This window comes from Oryx dammah, unplaced genomic scaffold (assembly GCF_014754425.2).
Source record: "Oryx dammah isolate SB20612 unplaced genomic scaffold, SCBI_Odam_1.1 HiC_scaffold_18, whole genome shotgun sequence".
In the NCBI taxonomy this organism is placed as follows: domain Eukaryota; kingdom Metazoa; phylum Chordata; class Mammalia; order Artiodactyla; family Bovidae; genus Oryx; species Oryx dammah.
In genome coordinates, this window is record NW_024070202.1 from 102,292,064 (window position 1) to 102,308,733 (window position 16,670).

Sequence of the window (16,670 nt, forward strand, 5' to 3'; positions counted from 1 at the left end):
AGGCTTAGTTGCTCCACGGCATGTGAGATCTTCCCAAATCAGGGATCAAACCCGTGTCTCCTGCACTGGCAGGCAGATTCTTTACCACTGAGACACCAGGGAAACCCTCTGTTTGTTATTTTTAATGGATAGACACACACTCTAAGAATGTTTTTAAAAATGTTTTCTGGTCAAAGTCTAAACATGAATGAATAAATGAACAAACTAGAAGGAAAATATAAGGGAGAGTTTGTTTTAATAGAATCGCTTAAATTATACTGGTACAATGGAAATGCTTTCTAGCTATTAAGAAAAGGCAGTAATCTATATATGATCTTCTAAGTATATATGGGAAGAAACATAGAATTTTTGTGTGTGTGTGTGTTTTTAATTTCATATACATAGACGAAACCTGGAAAGATACACATGAACTGTAACTATGCTTGGGAAGGAAGAAGAGAGAGACGGATGGATGGATAGGTGTGAGGGGTGGGTGGTAGGTGGTTAAGTTGGCATTCATATTCACAGAGTTTTTTACTTAGTTTTTTCAGTGGAGAATATAAATTAGGTTTTTCAAAGTTAGAATATTTCTGTCACTGTCACTATTGTGTCATCCCTGTATAAATGATACTGTGTTTGGGAGTTTTTTCCTCCGCATAGTCTTAAGATACCTCTTGGTTGCTTTTTATCATAAAATTTTCAAACTTAGTTGAGAGTTGTATAGCGGACAGATTGCTCTATTTGCTGTCTCCTTTGTTATCTGTATATCCATTTATCCATTCATCCATCAGTCAAACCTTCTTACTTTTGATAGGTTTCAAAGTAAATTTTAGACAGCAGGGTGGCTCATCTCTGTATACTATAGCATTCCTAGTTTTAATGGGTTTATCTCAGCCTGACTTCCCTGGTGGCTCAGGTAAAGCATCTGCCTACCATGCTGGAGACCTGGGTTCGATCCCTGGGTCAGGAAGATCCTCTGGAGAAGGAAATGGCAACCCACTCCAGTACCCTTGTCTGGAAAATCCCATGGATGCAGAAGCGTGGTAGGCTACAGTCCATGGGGTCACAAAGAGTCAGACAGGACTGAGCGACTTCACTTTCATTTTGTTTATCTCAGCCTGTAACAATTTTCTCAGATGTTTCTTGATGCTTAGTTGCCTGTTTGTATATAAGGAATGGGTGTTTTTTAAAAACTGAAAGCTGGGATGTGGGGCTAATGTTTAATGCTGAATTTTGCTCTTGTGTGAGGGCTCCTTGGCATGTTTATTAGAGTTACTGATGTCACTGTCTTTAGATAATGGCTCAGTTCCCAACAGATCTCTTTGTTTCATGCCTGAAATGCAGGGCCTGATGCTCGTTGAAGCTCAGCATTCAGTGTGTGTATGGTTTCTTAATTTTCATTTACAGTGTAATACTTCTGCCTTCAACTGAGCCTGGTGCCCATGAGTCCAAAGACACTGTTTTTCCTGTTCTGGAAACTTAATTTCCAGTCTTCTTCTGTGGAGGTGAAGGAAGTCCTTATTATTTTGGGGTAGCTAGAGTAGGAAAGGAACATAAGATTTGATCCTTAAACAGACTCTCAACGATCATCCTGTTTTTAGTTCTTTGTCTTTAGGGTCAATGTGTTGTTTTTAAAAAAAAAAAAATTCCCTTAACTGTCATTTTAGTTTCAGGTATATCAGGTAGGGACAGAAGGAAATGTGTGTTTTCAGTCCTCCATCTTTATTTGTAGTTGCTATGTACATGTTTAGATTTCTTTTTCGATATATATAAGTTTTCCAAGATTGTGTGCAGTGGTTTTTTGGTGTATACTGTTGTCTTCTGGGAGAAATCAGTGCTTTTTATTATTTATGTTGTAGAGAATTACTGAAAATTATATATACCAGTGTCCTCTCCCCGTTCCATGAAAATTACAGTTGAATTCAAATAGTAGAATATGTCTTTTACTTTGTCTTGTACCTGGAACAGGGCTTAGATGGACATTTTATGTAACAGGCTTGCTGATAGGCAACCTTTCTTCTTCCTTCTTGCTACCGCAGTGGCAGATCAGCAGTGGGCATGCAGCCCCCTCGACTGCCAACAGCACGTCCTCCACTCCCTCCAGCCCCACCATTACTAGTGCAGCAGGGTATGATGCAAAGGCTTTCGGCTCACCTGTGATTGATTTGAGCTCACCGGTGGGAGGTCCCTACAATCTTCCTTCTCTTCCAGATGTAAGTAAACACAAAACTTCCACTAAAGAATCTGTTTCAGAAATTGTAAGTGAACTTGAATCTGGTGAAAGGCCATGGGTATGTTGGATTATAGGCTGTGTGTTTGTGTTTGGAAGTTGTTTTTATCCTTTAGAAATATTGTAACAGCAGGAATCATAAAAAGATTAGTATTAACACTTAAACATACTACAGAATGTCTTTCAGGGCACTGGAGTTAATGTGTTAGTAAATGAGTGATTATGGTGATTAATTATGGAATGTAAGCTAGGGAAGGAGGGAAGTGAAAACACAGGAGAATTGCTGGAACTTGGTTCATTGGAATAGGGTTAGAGAGCGAGGCTAACATTTAAGACATCAGAAGAACTGGAGGCAGGTTTAATAAGAGAAATGATAACATTTTACTGACAAGTGCAGTATTACCTCTGATTTCTTTTTTATTTAAATTAAATACATTTACCTCTAAACTGGTTATCAGTATGACTTTTTAATCAGTCAGTTTTGGTACTTCGCTGCTAGTCCAGTGGTTAAGACTCTGCAATTCCAATGCAGGGGTTGTGGGTTTGATCCATGGTCAGGGAACTAAGATACCACATGCCCTGTGGCATGGCTCCAAAAAAAAAAATTTTTTTTTTCCAAGACAGAAAATATGTCATTGAAGAAACAAATCAGTTACACAAGAGTTGATATTTGTTTTACCTTTTTTCATCCTACAAGCTTAGGTAATCACTCATGCAAACATTAAGAACTTTTAAGAAATCTTGTAGGATTGTGAAGGAAATCTAAAATGTTATATTATTTACTTTTTCAAATTACTGAGATTAATTCATATTTCCTAAAAGTTGAATCATTAACCTTACTGGAGTTAACTTCACTTTTTAAATAATTGTATATAATTTAGATGGGTAGAGTATATGTATTTTATTTTCATGCATAGATGATAGGAAAATTTTGTTCATTCCTATAATTTTATTTTAGCTTTTAGGATTCCTCCACAGTGTAAATAACTTTTATTACATTAAGATCTAATAAATCTAGTCAATCCAGTACTTATTGCACTCTGGCCATAAGTATTGTATTGGCCAAGGTAGTGCCCAAAGAATATTAAAGGAAAATAACCCCATTTACTTCCCTCCTCCCCCAACTGAAAGAGGACCCATAGAAAGTAAAATTTCCTTTACAGCCCTCAAATACAGATGACCCTTTGTGTACCAGCCTTTCTCAACTGAGATTCCTCATCTGAACCACAAAAGAAAGAAACTGCTTTGAGGGACTGTTTCCTCAGTCCTTCCAAGGTTTGTTCATAATTAGTACCATTCTAGGTGCAGAGGCAAGAAAGTAAATTCATTATATACAGTCTATGCCCTTGGAATGAAGGACTTAATTTTCTTGAAGAATCTTGATTGAGAAAGGCTGGAACTATTAAGCTGGATTTTAATCACAAAGACATTCTTAGGAAACAAATGGTATATTTAAGCATTAAAAATATTTGCATCCAAAGAGAGGTAGGAGAGGGTTGGATTGGGAGTTTGGGATTAGCTCATGCAAACTGGTGTATATAGAATACACAAGCAACAAGGATTAGCAACAAAGAACTGTAGCACAGGGAACTATATTCAGTATCCTGTGATAAACCATAAAGGAAAAGAATATGAATAATAATGTATATATGTGTAACTAAATCACTTTTTTGTACAGCAGAAATTAGCAAAACATTGTAATTCAATTATACTTCAATAAAAAATAAAATTTAAAAACTTTGAATCTAAAGTATTAAAGTCTTAGTAGAAGTTTATCAGTAGTTTGGCTTAGCAGTCAATTACTTATAAACATGTTAAAGCAAGAATCTACAGGGGATCAGATTTTTCCTACCAAACATTAATAATGTATTTAAATGAAGTTAATGTTCTCGAAATATGTGATGTGTGGACTTGTTTCATCTATCTAGTGCATACCAGAGCATGAGTTCTCAAAGTGTGGGCCAGGAACATGAGGGTCTGTACAACCTTTTCAGAGGCTCTACAAGGTCCTCCCTGTGTAAGACCAGATTTTCTTCATATTCTTTAGCCACAATCACACATCTGAGCAGACTGAGAAAATATATGAGATTCCATTTGGCTGTTATTAAGCCAGACACTAAAGAAATTTTTAAAATGTGAAATTGTGCTATTCATCTCGCCAGGGTTTTTTTTAATTGGTACTTCTATTATCTTTAAATAAAATTTTAAATATAATTTTGTTTTCACTTTTAAGGACGTAGCACACAGTATTCCTTTCTCTTGGCTCATGAGTTGTGAAATAGTGTGACTTCGGTACTACAATGAAATATTAAGAAGTATGAGAGCTTTTTTCTAAGATTGTTTATGGGGAAAATATACATCAGAACTTCTCAGAAGGATATTTGCATCTACTAAAGTTTTCTTATAAATTTAAAGTAGCTTTTAACTTGCCGAGTCAGAATGCCGTGAAATAATTTCTTTTCTTACCAGATTGACTGTTCAAGTACTATTATGCTGGACAACATTGTGAGGAAGGATACTAGTACCGATCATAGCCAGCCACGACCACCCTCAAACAGAACTGTCCAGTCACCAAATTCATCAGTGCCATCTCCAGGCCTTGCAGGTAAAGTGGACATGTAAAAATTTTACTAGTTTTTTCTCGGTTTTTACTTAATAATAATAAAAGGATCGCCCTCCACCTTCCCTTGTTCTCTCGGGTGATTAAAATGGACCTATGTTTTAGGTAGTCTCTGAAATTAGTGTACTTTCAAAGTGAAAAGCAAAAGTTAAGCCTTTCTACATTTTCAGTTTCAACAGAACTTAGAGGCACCATAGCACACACTCCTAGGAGGAAATTGCTATTTTACTTTCTCTTTTAGACAAGTTGCCTATAGTATTATCCCTTTTTGTGTAGAATTTGCCTAGAGTTAAAATGTCTCAGTAACAATCACTCTTTTTGTTGATTGCTCTTACCCTGGTTTGGTGTTTGTATTTTAAGAATTTTGGACAGAACTACTTATTTCCCCCAAGAGAGAAGCCTCTGACTAATGCTGCTACTCCCAGAGACCTTGGCAAATTAGATGCCTTAGACCAAATAAGGAAAGAAGAGATTCTCTTATGCCATTCACTAGTCCCACATAATAAAGCAGTTTTAGAATTTTAAGAGAGGTACTTATTTAAAACATAAACAAACTGAAAGGAAATTGTTGACAAAAGATGTCAGAAAAACTGTTTAATTATGTAGCTGCTGCTGCTATGTCACTTCAGTCGTGTCTGACTCTGTGCGACCCCATAGACGGCAGCCCACCAGGCTCTGCCGTCCCTGGGATTCTCCAGGCAAGAACACTGGAGTGGGTTGCCATTTCCTTCTCCAATGCAGGAAAGTGAAGTCTCTCAGTCGTGCCCGACTGTTAGCGACCCCATGGACTGCAGCCTACCAGGCTCCTTCATCCATGGGATTTTCCAGGCAAGAATACTGGAGTGGGTTGCCATTGCCTTCTCTGAATTATGTAGCAAGTTCATACAAATAAATAAGGAAAGCACACAGTGTTACCAAAGGACCCTGCAGCGTGTGCTCAGTCCTGTCCGACTCTTTGTGACCCCAGGGACTGTAGCCCACCAGGTTCCTCTGTCCATGGGATTTTCCCAGCAAGAATACTGAAGTGGATTGCCATTTCCTTCTCCATGAGTAGATAACTCCCTAAAGTGAAGGGGCGGGAGGAAGAAAGATGCGTGGTTCCATCTCACTAGTAGTCATTATGAAATGAAAAGACATGATTTCTAACTATTGAATAAGCAAGATTTCAACAGTGAAAATACTCATTGATAAGGATGTAATGGGAGGAATGCTCCGATACATTGCTGGTGGGAATATAACTTGACACATTTCTGGAAACCATTTTAGCACCATTACTAAAGCTAACTTTATTCAGTACTGACTCTGTGTCCAGCACAGGGCAAAGTACCTTCTACACATTGCTCCAGTGTCTTCCATTAATTAGTGTCTATGTCGATTTCTTTCTTGGACTGCTTTTATATCAGCCTGACCAACTTTTTATTGTCTCTGCAGCTTTTGCTGACATTAGTATCCTCACTAAGCTCCTACCCTTGTTACTCTCATATGGAACACTGAACAGTGTTTGGAGACATTTCTGATTCTTACACCCCTAGATGCTGTGTATGTAGAGATGCTACTGGCATCTAATAACTGGTCGAGGCCAAGGGGGCTGCTTGGCATCCTTACAATGCACATACAGCCCCCACATCAAAGAATTACCTGGCCCAAAATGTCAGTAGTGCTGAAGTTAAACAGCCCTGCTACTTCAGGGCACTCCTCCAGCTCTGCTGGGAGTTCAGCAACTACATTTTGTTTTATATAATTTCATTATGTGTTTCCAGTTTCAGTGTAGTACTAAGCGAGAACATTCAATAGGAATTAAATACAGATATTCATTTTATGAATGTGTATGATTTCTTCCTCCTCAGGACCTGTTACTATGACAAGTGTACATCCGCCAATACGTTCACCTAGTGCCTCCAGCGTTGGGAGCCGAGGAAGGTAAACTGACTCAACTTACTGTCCAGTGTATAATAATTATATATTACATGTTAATGAAATCAATTAATGGGTTAATCAATTTTGTATCTTTATCTTTAAAGATACAAAAAGATTTGTGCATGTGTTGAAAATTAGAAAATACATTTGAGTTTAGCATAATAGCAAGGACAAAGCAGAAATGATGTATGTATAACACACTGCACTGTATAGGGACATGCACAAATAAAAACTTAGGGAAAACAAATAATTTTATACTAAAATTGGTGTTCTGACTTTTCTAAATACCTTGCATTGAATTTGCTTTAAAACAATTTACAGTTGTTGAAATTGTATTTTAACTTCCATTACACACCACTCATACTGCTTGCAAATTTCTCATCAATAGTGAGCCCAATTCTTACCTTCCTAATCTAATGGAGGAAACATACTCTGAAGGGGAGACAATCAAAAGACTGACTCAAGGTTGTAAAAGTCTTATCAAAAGGGGAGACAATCAAAAGACTGACTCAAGGTTGTAAAAGTCTTATCAGACCCATTCCCACAATTTACATTTTAAGATAATGAGATTAGAACTAACAATAGAAAGATCTTACCAGACCCATTCCCACAACAGACACTTCAAGATGACAGGATTAGTCAGAAGGTTCTTAAGAAGGAGAAACATGTCCTCCAGTAGGATACACTGTTGTTATATAATTATTGGTACAGTGAAAGTGAAGTCACTCAGTTGTGTCTAACTCTTGGTGACCCCGTGGACTGGAGCCCACCAGGCTCCTCTGTCCATGGGATTCTCCAGGTAAGAATACTGGAGTAGGTTGCCATTTTCTTCTCCAGGGGATCTTCCCAACCCAGGAATCGAACCCAGGTCTCCCACATTGCAGCCAGACACTTTAAACATAACCTTGAGCAAGATGAGTTGTTTTGTTGTATAATCATTAGCTCTGGGCTTAAAGAAAAAAAGTAGTTCTAGGTGAGTGATCACACCCTCTTGGTTATCTGGGTTATTAAGATCTTTTTTATATAGTATTCTGTTAGTTCTAATCTTGTCATCTTAAAATGTAAATTGTGGGAGTAGGTCTGATAAGACCTTTACAACCTTGACTGTAATGACCAATTGAAAACGTATACTGCTCCCTTGCTAAATCTAGTGAGGAGGCACTGTCCTTCACCCTTCTGATGTCTGTATCAGAAGCTTTCTCTGTCCCTTTTTATACTTTAATAAAACTCTACCCCACACACACACACACACACACACACACACAAGTTTTCTGTGACGAAGATGCAGGAATGTAGAAAAAAAAAATTTGTCTTTTTCTTTCTTTTCAGGAACCCCAGACTCCTTTCTCCTCCTCAGGACCCCAGACTTCTTATCAACCTACCTAAAAATTCATTTTCATTCATTTCATTTCAGTCGCTCAGTCGTGTCCGACTCTTTGCGACCCCATGAATAGCAGCACACCAGGCCTCCCTGTCCATCACCAACTCCCGGAGTTCTCTCAGACTCACGTCCATCATCAGTGATGCCATCCAGCCATCTCATCCTCTGACATCCCCTTCTTCTCCTGCCCCCAATCCCTCCCAGCATCAGAGTCTTTTCCAATGAGTCAACTCTTCGCATGAGGTGGCCAAACTACTGGAGTTTCAGCTTTAGCATCATTCCTTCCAAAGAAATCCCAGGGTTGATCTCCTTCAGAATGGACTGGTTGGATCTCCTTGCAGTCCAAGGGACTCTCAAGAGTCTTCTCCAACACCACAGTTCTAAAGCATCAATTCTTCGGCGCTCAGCCTTCTTCACAGTCCAACTCTCACATCCATACATGACTACTGGAAAAACCATTGCTTTGACTAGACAGACCTTTGTTGGCAAAGTAATGTCTCTGCTTTTCAATATGCTATCTAGGTTGGTCATAACTTTCCTTCCAAGGAGTAAGCATCTTTTAATTTCATGGCTGCAGTCACTATCTGCAGTGATTTTGGAGCCCCAAAAAATAAAGTCTGTCACTGTTTCCACTGTTTCCCCATCTATTTCCCATGAAGTGATGGGACCGGATGCCATGATCTTCGTTTTCTGAATGTTGAGCTTTAAGCCAACTTTTTCACACTCCTTTCATTTTCATCAAGAGGCTTTTTAGTTCCTCTTCACTTTCTGCCATAAGGGTGGTGTCATCTGCATATCTGAGGTGATTGATATTGCTCCTGGCAATCTTGATTCCAGCTTGTGTTTCTTCCAGTCCAGCGTTTCTCATGATGTACTCTGCATAGAAGTTAAATAAGCAGGGTGACAATATACAGCCTTGACGTACTCCTTTTCCTATTTGGAACTAGTCTGTTGTTCCATGTCCAGTTCTAACTGTTGCTTCCTGACCTGCATACAGATTTCTCAAGAGGCAGGTCAGGTAGTCTGGGATTCCCATCTCTTTCAGAATTTTCCACAGTTTATTGTGATCCACATAGTCAAAGGCTTTGGCATAGTCAATAAAGCAGAAATAGATGTGTTTCTGGAACTCTCTTGCTTTTTCCATGATCCAGCAGATGTTGGCAATGTGATCTCTGCTTCCTCTGCCTTTTCTAAAACCAGCTTGAACATCAGGAAGTTAACGGTTCACATATTGCTGAAGCCTGGCTTGGAGAATTTTGAGCATTACTTTACTATCGTGTGAGATGAGTGCAATGTGCGGTAGTTTGAGCATTCTTTGGCATTGCCTTTCTTTGGGATTGGAATGAAAACTGACTTTTTCCAGTCCTGTGGCCACTGCTGAGTTTTCCAAATTTGCTGGCATATTGAGTGCAGCACTTTCACAGCATCATCTTTCAGGATTTGAAATAGCTCAACTGGAATTCTATCACCTCCACTAGCTTTGTTCGTAGTGATGCTTTCTAAGGCCCACTTGACCTCACATTCCAGGATGTCTGGCTCAACTCTCTCATACAAATGAATTATGTCCCTAGTTAATTATCTTCACTCTTTGTGACAGTAAATCATTAATATGAGCCTAGAGTTCTCTTTGTCATTGACTAGAGAAGGAAATGGGAAAGACTAAAAAAAAAAAATTGCTAATTCTAAGATAGTTCTAAGATCTGGCTGCCTAATTTTAGAACCTTAGAATATTGAAGTCAGTTTTATTCAGGATTTATTTAAATGTATTTAAGCATCTTTCCAGGTATATAATGTAACTATTTAGGTAAACTAACACATAGAACATTTTTTATACATAAACTATTTTGCATACAACAGTTACATTTCAGTTATGTATCATTTTTGCTGATATAACATAGTTATCACTGCCATGAAGATACAGCATTATTCCCATAAAGCTATTGTTATACCTCTTTTTAAGATACTTAAGATAGCTTTCTTAGATTTTGTTTTCTTTCCTTTTTTTTTTTATATTTCTAGCTCTGGCTCTTCTAGCAAACCAGCAGGAGCTGATTCTACACACAAAGTCCCAGTGGTCATGTTGGAGCCAATTCGAATAAAACAAGAAAACAGTGGACCACCTGAAAATTACGATTTTCCTGTTGTAATAGTGAAACAAGAATCAGATGAAGAATCCAGGGCTCAAAATGTAACTATGATTACAGTACTACTCCTACTTGAGGGATAAGATGAAAGGAACTTTTAAATAGATTGTAGGAAATAAAAGCTATTTATTTATTTAAATAGTATTTAAACGCAGGAAAATAGTCAACTTAAAGGTTGAAAACTGAGGAAATCTCTCAGTAGATCAAAACAAGAGGCTTATTAAATGAGGTTGGGTATTTTAAAGAGAGAATGGAGTAAACTACATGGAAGGTAACTGTCAAAGCAATACTACATGGAAACTTCCTATAACTGAAGGGCAGTACTAGTGAGTAGTGAAAGTTGCTCAGTCGTGTCCAACTCTTTGTGAAAGTTGCTCAGTCGTGTCCAACTCTTTGTGAAAGCTGCTCAGTTGTGTCCGACTCTTTGCTACCTGAGATTCTCCAGGCCAGAATACTAGACTGGGTAGCCGTTCCCTTCTCCAGGGGATCTTCCCAACCCAGGAATTGAATCGGGGTCTCCTGCCTTGCCAGCGGATTCTTTACCAACTGAGCTATCAGGGAAGCCCAACTGAAGGGCATGAGCATCTGAGTTGTAAGGGCCTAGCAAGTACCAGAACAAGTAATTGAAAAAAAATGCAAGTCATATATACCATCATCAATTTTAGGATGCCAGTATTCTAAACAGATTCTAAAAGCCTCCAGAGGAGAAAAACACCTTACATAATTGATCAGACATTTTAATGTCACCAAGTCCTCCACACAGACTCTCAAAGCTGGAAACCAATAGAGAAATATCAAAATTGTGAAGAAAGATATTTTGTAGGGAGAATTCTGTACCCATTCAAATGATTATGTATAAAAATGAAATAAACATTTTTAGACATGCATGCAGAGTCTCAAAAATTTAATTCCATATACTCATTCTGAGGAAGATATGCTTCATCGAAAATGAAGTAAACCCAGAAAGAGGAAGACATAGAATTCCAGAAATAGAATCTAACACAGAAAAGAGGCAAAGAAAAGGATAGTTAGTCCCCAGTTCAACAGCTCCTCTTGTATACCCTATGGGGGACAGAAGACTCCATTAGGGATGTGTGAAGAGGGAGAAAAAAACTTTGACAGTATCGAGAAGCATTTTATAACCCTGTTGGAGATTGTGAGAATAACTTAGATATCTAGAAAAAGAAGCAAATGGATTAAATTTTAGAGTAAGGTAATTGACAGTGACAGATGTTATTTTCTTAGGCTCCAAAATGACTGCAGATGGTGACTGCAACCACAAAATTAAAAGATAGTTGCTCCTTGAAACTAAAGCTATAACAAACCTAGACAGTGTATTAAAAAGCAGAGACATCACTTTGCTGACAAAAGGTCTGTGTAGTCAAAGCTATGGTTTTTCTAGTAGTCATGTATGGATGTGAGAGTTGGACCACAAAGAAGGCTGAGTGCCAAAGAATTGATGCTTCTGTACTGTGGTGTTAGAGAAGATTCTTGAGAGTCCCTTAGACACAAGGAGATCAAACCAGTCAATCCTAAAGGAAATCAACCCTGAATATTCATTGGAAGGACTGATGCTAAAGCTGAAGATGCAAAGAGTTGACTCATTGCAAAAGACCCTGATGCTGGGAAAGATTGAGGGCAGGAAGAGAAGTGGATGACAGAGGATAAGATGGTTGGATGGCATCACCAACTCAATGGAAATGAGTTTGAGTAAGCTCTGGGAGATAGTGAAGGACAGGGAAGCCTGGTGTGCTGTCATTCATGGGGTCACAAAGAGTTGGACATGACTTAACTGACCAACAACAATTATTGACTCATAGTAAATAAAACAAAGTTAGACAAAAGAGGAAGTGATCATAGTACATATTGTAGTTATGCAATGAACAGTATATAGTCATAATGATATAAATAAACACTGAAATAACAAATTTAAATAACTTTATATAATCAAAATATAACCTGAACATGCATTTGACCAAAAATTGATTTTTCAGGATACTTAGTACAGCACTGATACTGACCAGTTAGAATAAATGCTGCTTGTAACAGTTGTACTTGCCCCTGCCAACTAAAAAGAAATCAGTGCTTAATAAAACTATGTTAAGAAGATGGCATAAATGGTGTGTTAAGTATAAGGAGGATATGGAGAGTCAGGAAGGAAAAATCTAATCTTGCATAGTATGAAAAATATATACATGTGTAATAAAATAGAAAATGTTTAAAATTTAAATCTGGAAAATTACAGTATAAGCATACTCTTTAGAAATATAGAACTAGCATAGAAAAAAAGCTAAATAATTTGAAAATAATTACCTCCAAAGAATGATATTAGAATAACCATGCCCTTAACTGAATCTGCATTTTATTACTTAAGAGTTTATTTTAATATTTAAAGGAAATAATAGATTTAGTCCTTAATTTTAAATTTTCACCATTCTAGGCTCCAACATAAAATTTAGGTTCACCTCGATGATATTAATGGCACTTGGAGAGGTAAAATTATCGATAAGAATTAAAGCAGTATACCTTTCTATGAATGATTAAAAACAATCTACAGTAGGAATGTTTTATGTTTGGGTATAATTTGAATTAACGTCTCCAGTAAAATGTATTTACAGTTCACATGGTTGACTTCTACATAACCACCTATTCTGCCACTTCTGAAACTGTTGAAAAGATTTTTCCTGTATTATCCACACCCCCTTACTGCTGCTGATCTTCTGTTTGGAAGATGTTTTTCAGTAGAGGCCCATGTCTTCTTTACCATTAGGGCCAGTTAGCAGTAAACACAGTCTGCTCTCCTGCAGTTTCATGGGCTCATTTGAAATAACCAGGTGCTCATGAGTAAGCAAATTGCAATCCAGAATTGCAGTAGTGCTGATAAAGAATGGCAGTTTAAGAAATCTATATACATAGTTAACTCTTTCCATTGCAGACCAACTATCCAAGAAGCATACTCACCTCCCTGCTCCTAAATAGCAGTCAGAGCACTGCATCTGAGGAGTCTGTGTTGAGATCTGATGCCCCTGACAGCACAGGAGATCAACCTGGACTTCACCAGGAAAACTCTTCAAATGGAAAGTCTGAGTGGCTAGATGCCTCCCAGAAGTCACCCCTTCATGTTGGGGAGACGAGGAAAGAGGATGACCCCAATGAAGACTGGTGTGCAGTTTGTCAGAATGGAGGGGAACTCCTGTGCTGTGAGAAGTGTCCCAAAGTATTCCATCTCTCTTGTCACGTGCCCACTCTGGCAAATTTTCCAAGGTAAGATGGCACTTGCTTCCCTTGCTTACAATTTTTCACTATAAATAATAATAGCGATGACATTTGATCCTGTAACACAAAACCTTTTTTTTTTTTTTTAACACAAAACCTTTGTAAAAATTTAAATAGAAATCCACTTGGCATAAATTTATATGCCAAAATGTTCAGCATAGAGTTTTTCATACTCTGTCTCCCATTTTGTTTGCTTCTCTCATCTCTCAAAAACCTAGTCTGTTATGTCAAGGAAAAAAACATCTGGCCCTTTAAATTATTACAAGGAAATTGCCATGAAGAACAATGGTTCTTGTGTACAATTGTCATAATTTAGTGCATCTTATTTGCCAGGCATTTGAGTTTTATTATTTATAAATATCTTCAGTAAATTCTTAGACCTTATGAGATGATAATAATACAGAACAACCACTGTAAAATTTCAAACTTAATAGTACCAAGAGTGTTTCTTATTCTTGAATCATTTGGGGGGAAAAGCCATTTGTGCCTCACATCAGCCATAGATTAATGTGTGTGTTTTATTTGTTTTCTTTTGTGTGTATATTTCATGCCCCCTTCACTGGACTAACACACCCATTAGGCCCATGAACTGTATTTCTGTTGATAAGCTCTCAGCACGGTGCCACGTACATAGGAGATAGGTGGTAAATCCTCAGTGATTAACAGTTACACCAAATAAATAATTCTGCATTACAGATGGCACGGAGCAGGGTGGGAAAGGGAGGTGGTGAGGAGAGGAGTGATGCAGCAGGAACTCAGTCAGATACTTCCTCCCCCAACAGTGGAGAGTGGATCTGCACTTTCTGCCGAGACTTATCTAAACCCGAAGTTGAATATGATTGTGATGCTCCCATTCACAACTCAGAAAAAAGGAAAACTGAAGGCCTTGTCAAACTAACACCAATAGATAAAAGGGTAAGTTTCCAGCCCAGACTGTTAAACTTAGTTGTTTTGGTTAGACGCCTCATCATTGTAATGCAGCTGTGCCGTCATCAAAGAAGTGTATCGTCAGCTTAGTGCTTTTCTTCCACAGAATACGAGAATCTTAAATAATGGCAGATTACAACTTTTTTAATGAAGTAAAATAGCAATGCTATATATACATTTCGTAGAAGCTTAAAATACAATAATTGAACACGGTAGACTATATATCCTTTATGTGGTCTGGACTTTTAAATTTAACCTACCTTTAATAAATTTCAGTTATATTTTCTACTACAGATATGTTTTCTTCCTTGGAATTTGTTCAGAATTGGCAGCAAAAAGATGGGTTTTTCTATTTACTCTTCCTGGAAATAACTCGTTCTTTCACCCAGTGGTACTGGATTTATACCTTAAAGGCAGCTAATGTATTTAACCTTATTTATTACTAAAGAAGCTCCTTTGTTAATTTATTAAGTAGAAAGTTGTCGTGCAAGAGAGGGCTAAAACATGCACTACCACTGAGACACGGTGGTTACTGGGGTAGACTTGTAGGCAGAGAAATAGCAGAGTGCATGATAGAAACATCTGCATTCAGAGAGGGACCTTAGGACCAACCACCCCATGGATAGAGATCCACCTCTGGATCGCTTAACACCTGGATGGTTTTTATTGATTATGAGTCATTTTATTGACTATGAGTAATTCAGTATAAAAATTACAGAGATAAGTGGAAATAAAAGCTTCAGATAGTTTTCTAGTGATACTGTTATTATTTCTATAAAGACTGCTCTCATATGTTACATGCATCCCAAAATGTCAAACAGTATACTGTAGCAGATGATTGGAAAGGACATCAAAGCTCTAAGTATCACTGTTTTTTGTATTCATCTGGCTTTAATTTCCATTCTGGTACTTTTAGATCTATTAATATTGCTACTAAAAATTAGTTGTGACTTCATTATTTCTTATTTATTTACTTATGCTTAGAAGTGTGAACGCCTACTTTTATTTCTTTACTGCCATGAAATGAGCCTGGCTTTTCAAGACCCAGTCCCTCTGACCGTAAGTATTAATGCTGCATTAAAGTATTAAAATGCATTTTTGTGCAGTGGGATGGCTTTTCTGAAACTTGATTTATGAGAATCTAGTTTCTGTACCATTTTTCAACAGCAAATTTCTTACATCAAAATCTTAAAACTTACTGCATTGTTGTTGTTTAGTCACTCCCCTTGCTCTTCTGCCCATGGGATTCCTCCAACAAGAATACTGGAGTGGGTTGCCATTTCCTTCTCCAGGGGATCATCCCAACCGAGGGATCAAGCACGCGTCTCCTGTATTGGCAGGCAGATTCTTTACCACTGAGCCACCTTGGAAGCCCTATTAATACAAACTGAATGTGTTAATCTTGACTACATTTTAATGTTAACTAACTGCCCAAAAACTTCTGTTCTATTTTCATGTATTCTTTTTTCTCATGTATTTTACTTACTATTCTCTGGGATGATTTAAATCAATTGTTTCTCTCAGGAATTTAGGTATATATATCCTAAAGCTATTGGGAAAGAAACTTCCCATTTCAGGTAAAGACACCCCGTGCCCACGCCCCATTTCTGTACACATTTTGATTTATAGGTGCAGACTTGAAGTAATCAGTTCAGTTCCGTCGCTCAGTCGTGTCCAACTCTTCGTGGCCCCATGAACCGCAGCATGCCAAGCCTCCCTGTCCATCACCAACTGCCGGAGTCTATCCAAACCCATGTCCATTGAGTCGGTGATGCCATCCAGCCATCTCATGCTCTGTCATCCCCTTCTCCTCCTGCCGTCAATCTTTCACAGCATCAGGATCTTTTCAAATGAATCAGCTCTTCACATTGGGTGGCCAAAGTATTGGAGTTTCAGCTTCAACATCAGTTCCTCCAATGAACAGCTAGGACTGATCTCCTTTAGGATGGACTGGTTGGATCTCCTTGCAGTCCAAGGGACTCTCAAGAGTCTTCTCCAACACCACAGTTCAAAAGCATCAATTCTTCAGCGCTCAGCTTTCCTTATAGTCCAACTCTCACATCCATACATGACTACTGGAAAAACCATAGCCTTGACTAGAGAGACCATTGTTGGCAAAGTAATGTCTCTGCTTTATTATGCTGTCTAGTTTGGTCATAACTTTCCTTCCAAGGAGTAAGCGTCTTTTAATTTCAT

The 16,670-nt window shown here is 38.0% G+C and overlaps 1 protein-coding gene across 3 annotated transcripts in view; it reads left to right on the forward strand.

The window, feature by feature from the left end:
• TRIM24 (tripartite motif containing 24) overlaps positions 1–16,670 on the forward strand; it is a 114,426-nt gene that overhangs the window by 90,135 nt on the left and 7,621 nt on the right. For 2 of the 3 annotated variants that reach the window (XM_040259959.1, XM_040259960.1), the window contains exons 11-17: positions 2,019–2,192; positions 4,679–4,814; positions 6,677–6,749; positions 10,147–10,315; positions 13,207–13,535; positions 14,330–14,462; positions 15,459–15,533. In XM_040259959.1, coding sequence (XP_040115893.1) covers positions 2,019–2,192; positions 4,679–4,814; positions 6,677–6,749; positions 10,147–10,315; positions 13,207–13,535; positions 14,330–14,462; positions 15,459–15,533 — 1,089 coding nt within the window. The remainder of the gene's footprint in view (positions 1–2,018; positions 2,193–4,678; positions 4,815–6,676; positions 6,750–10,146; positions 10,316–13,206; positions 13,536–14,329; positions 14,463–15,458; positions 15,534–16,670) is intronic. The other variant, XM_040259961.1, reaches the window with a different exon arrangement.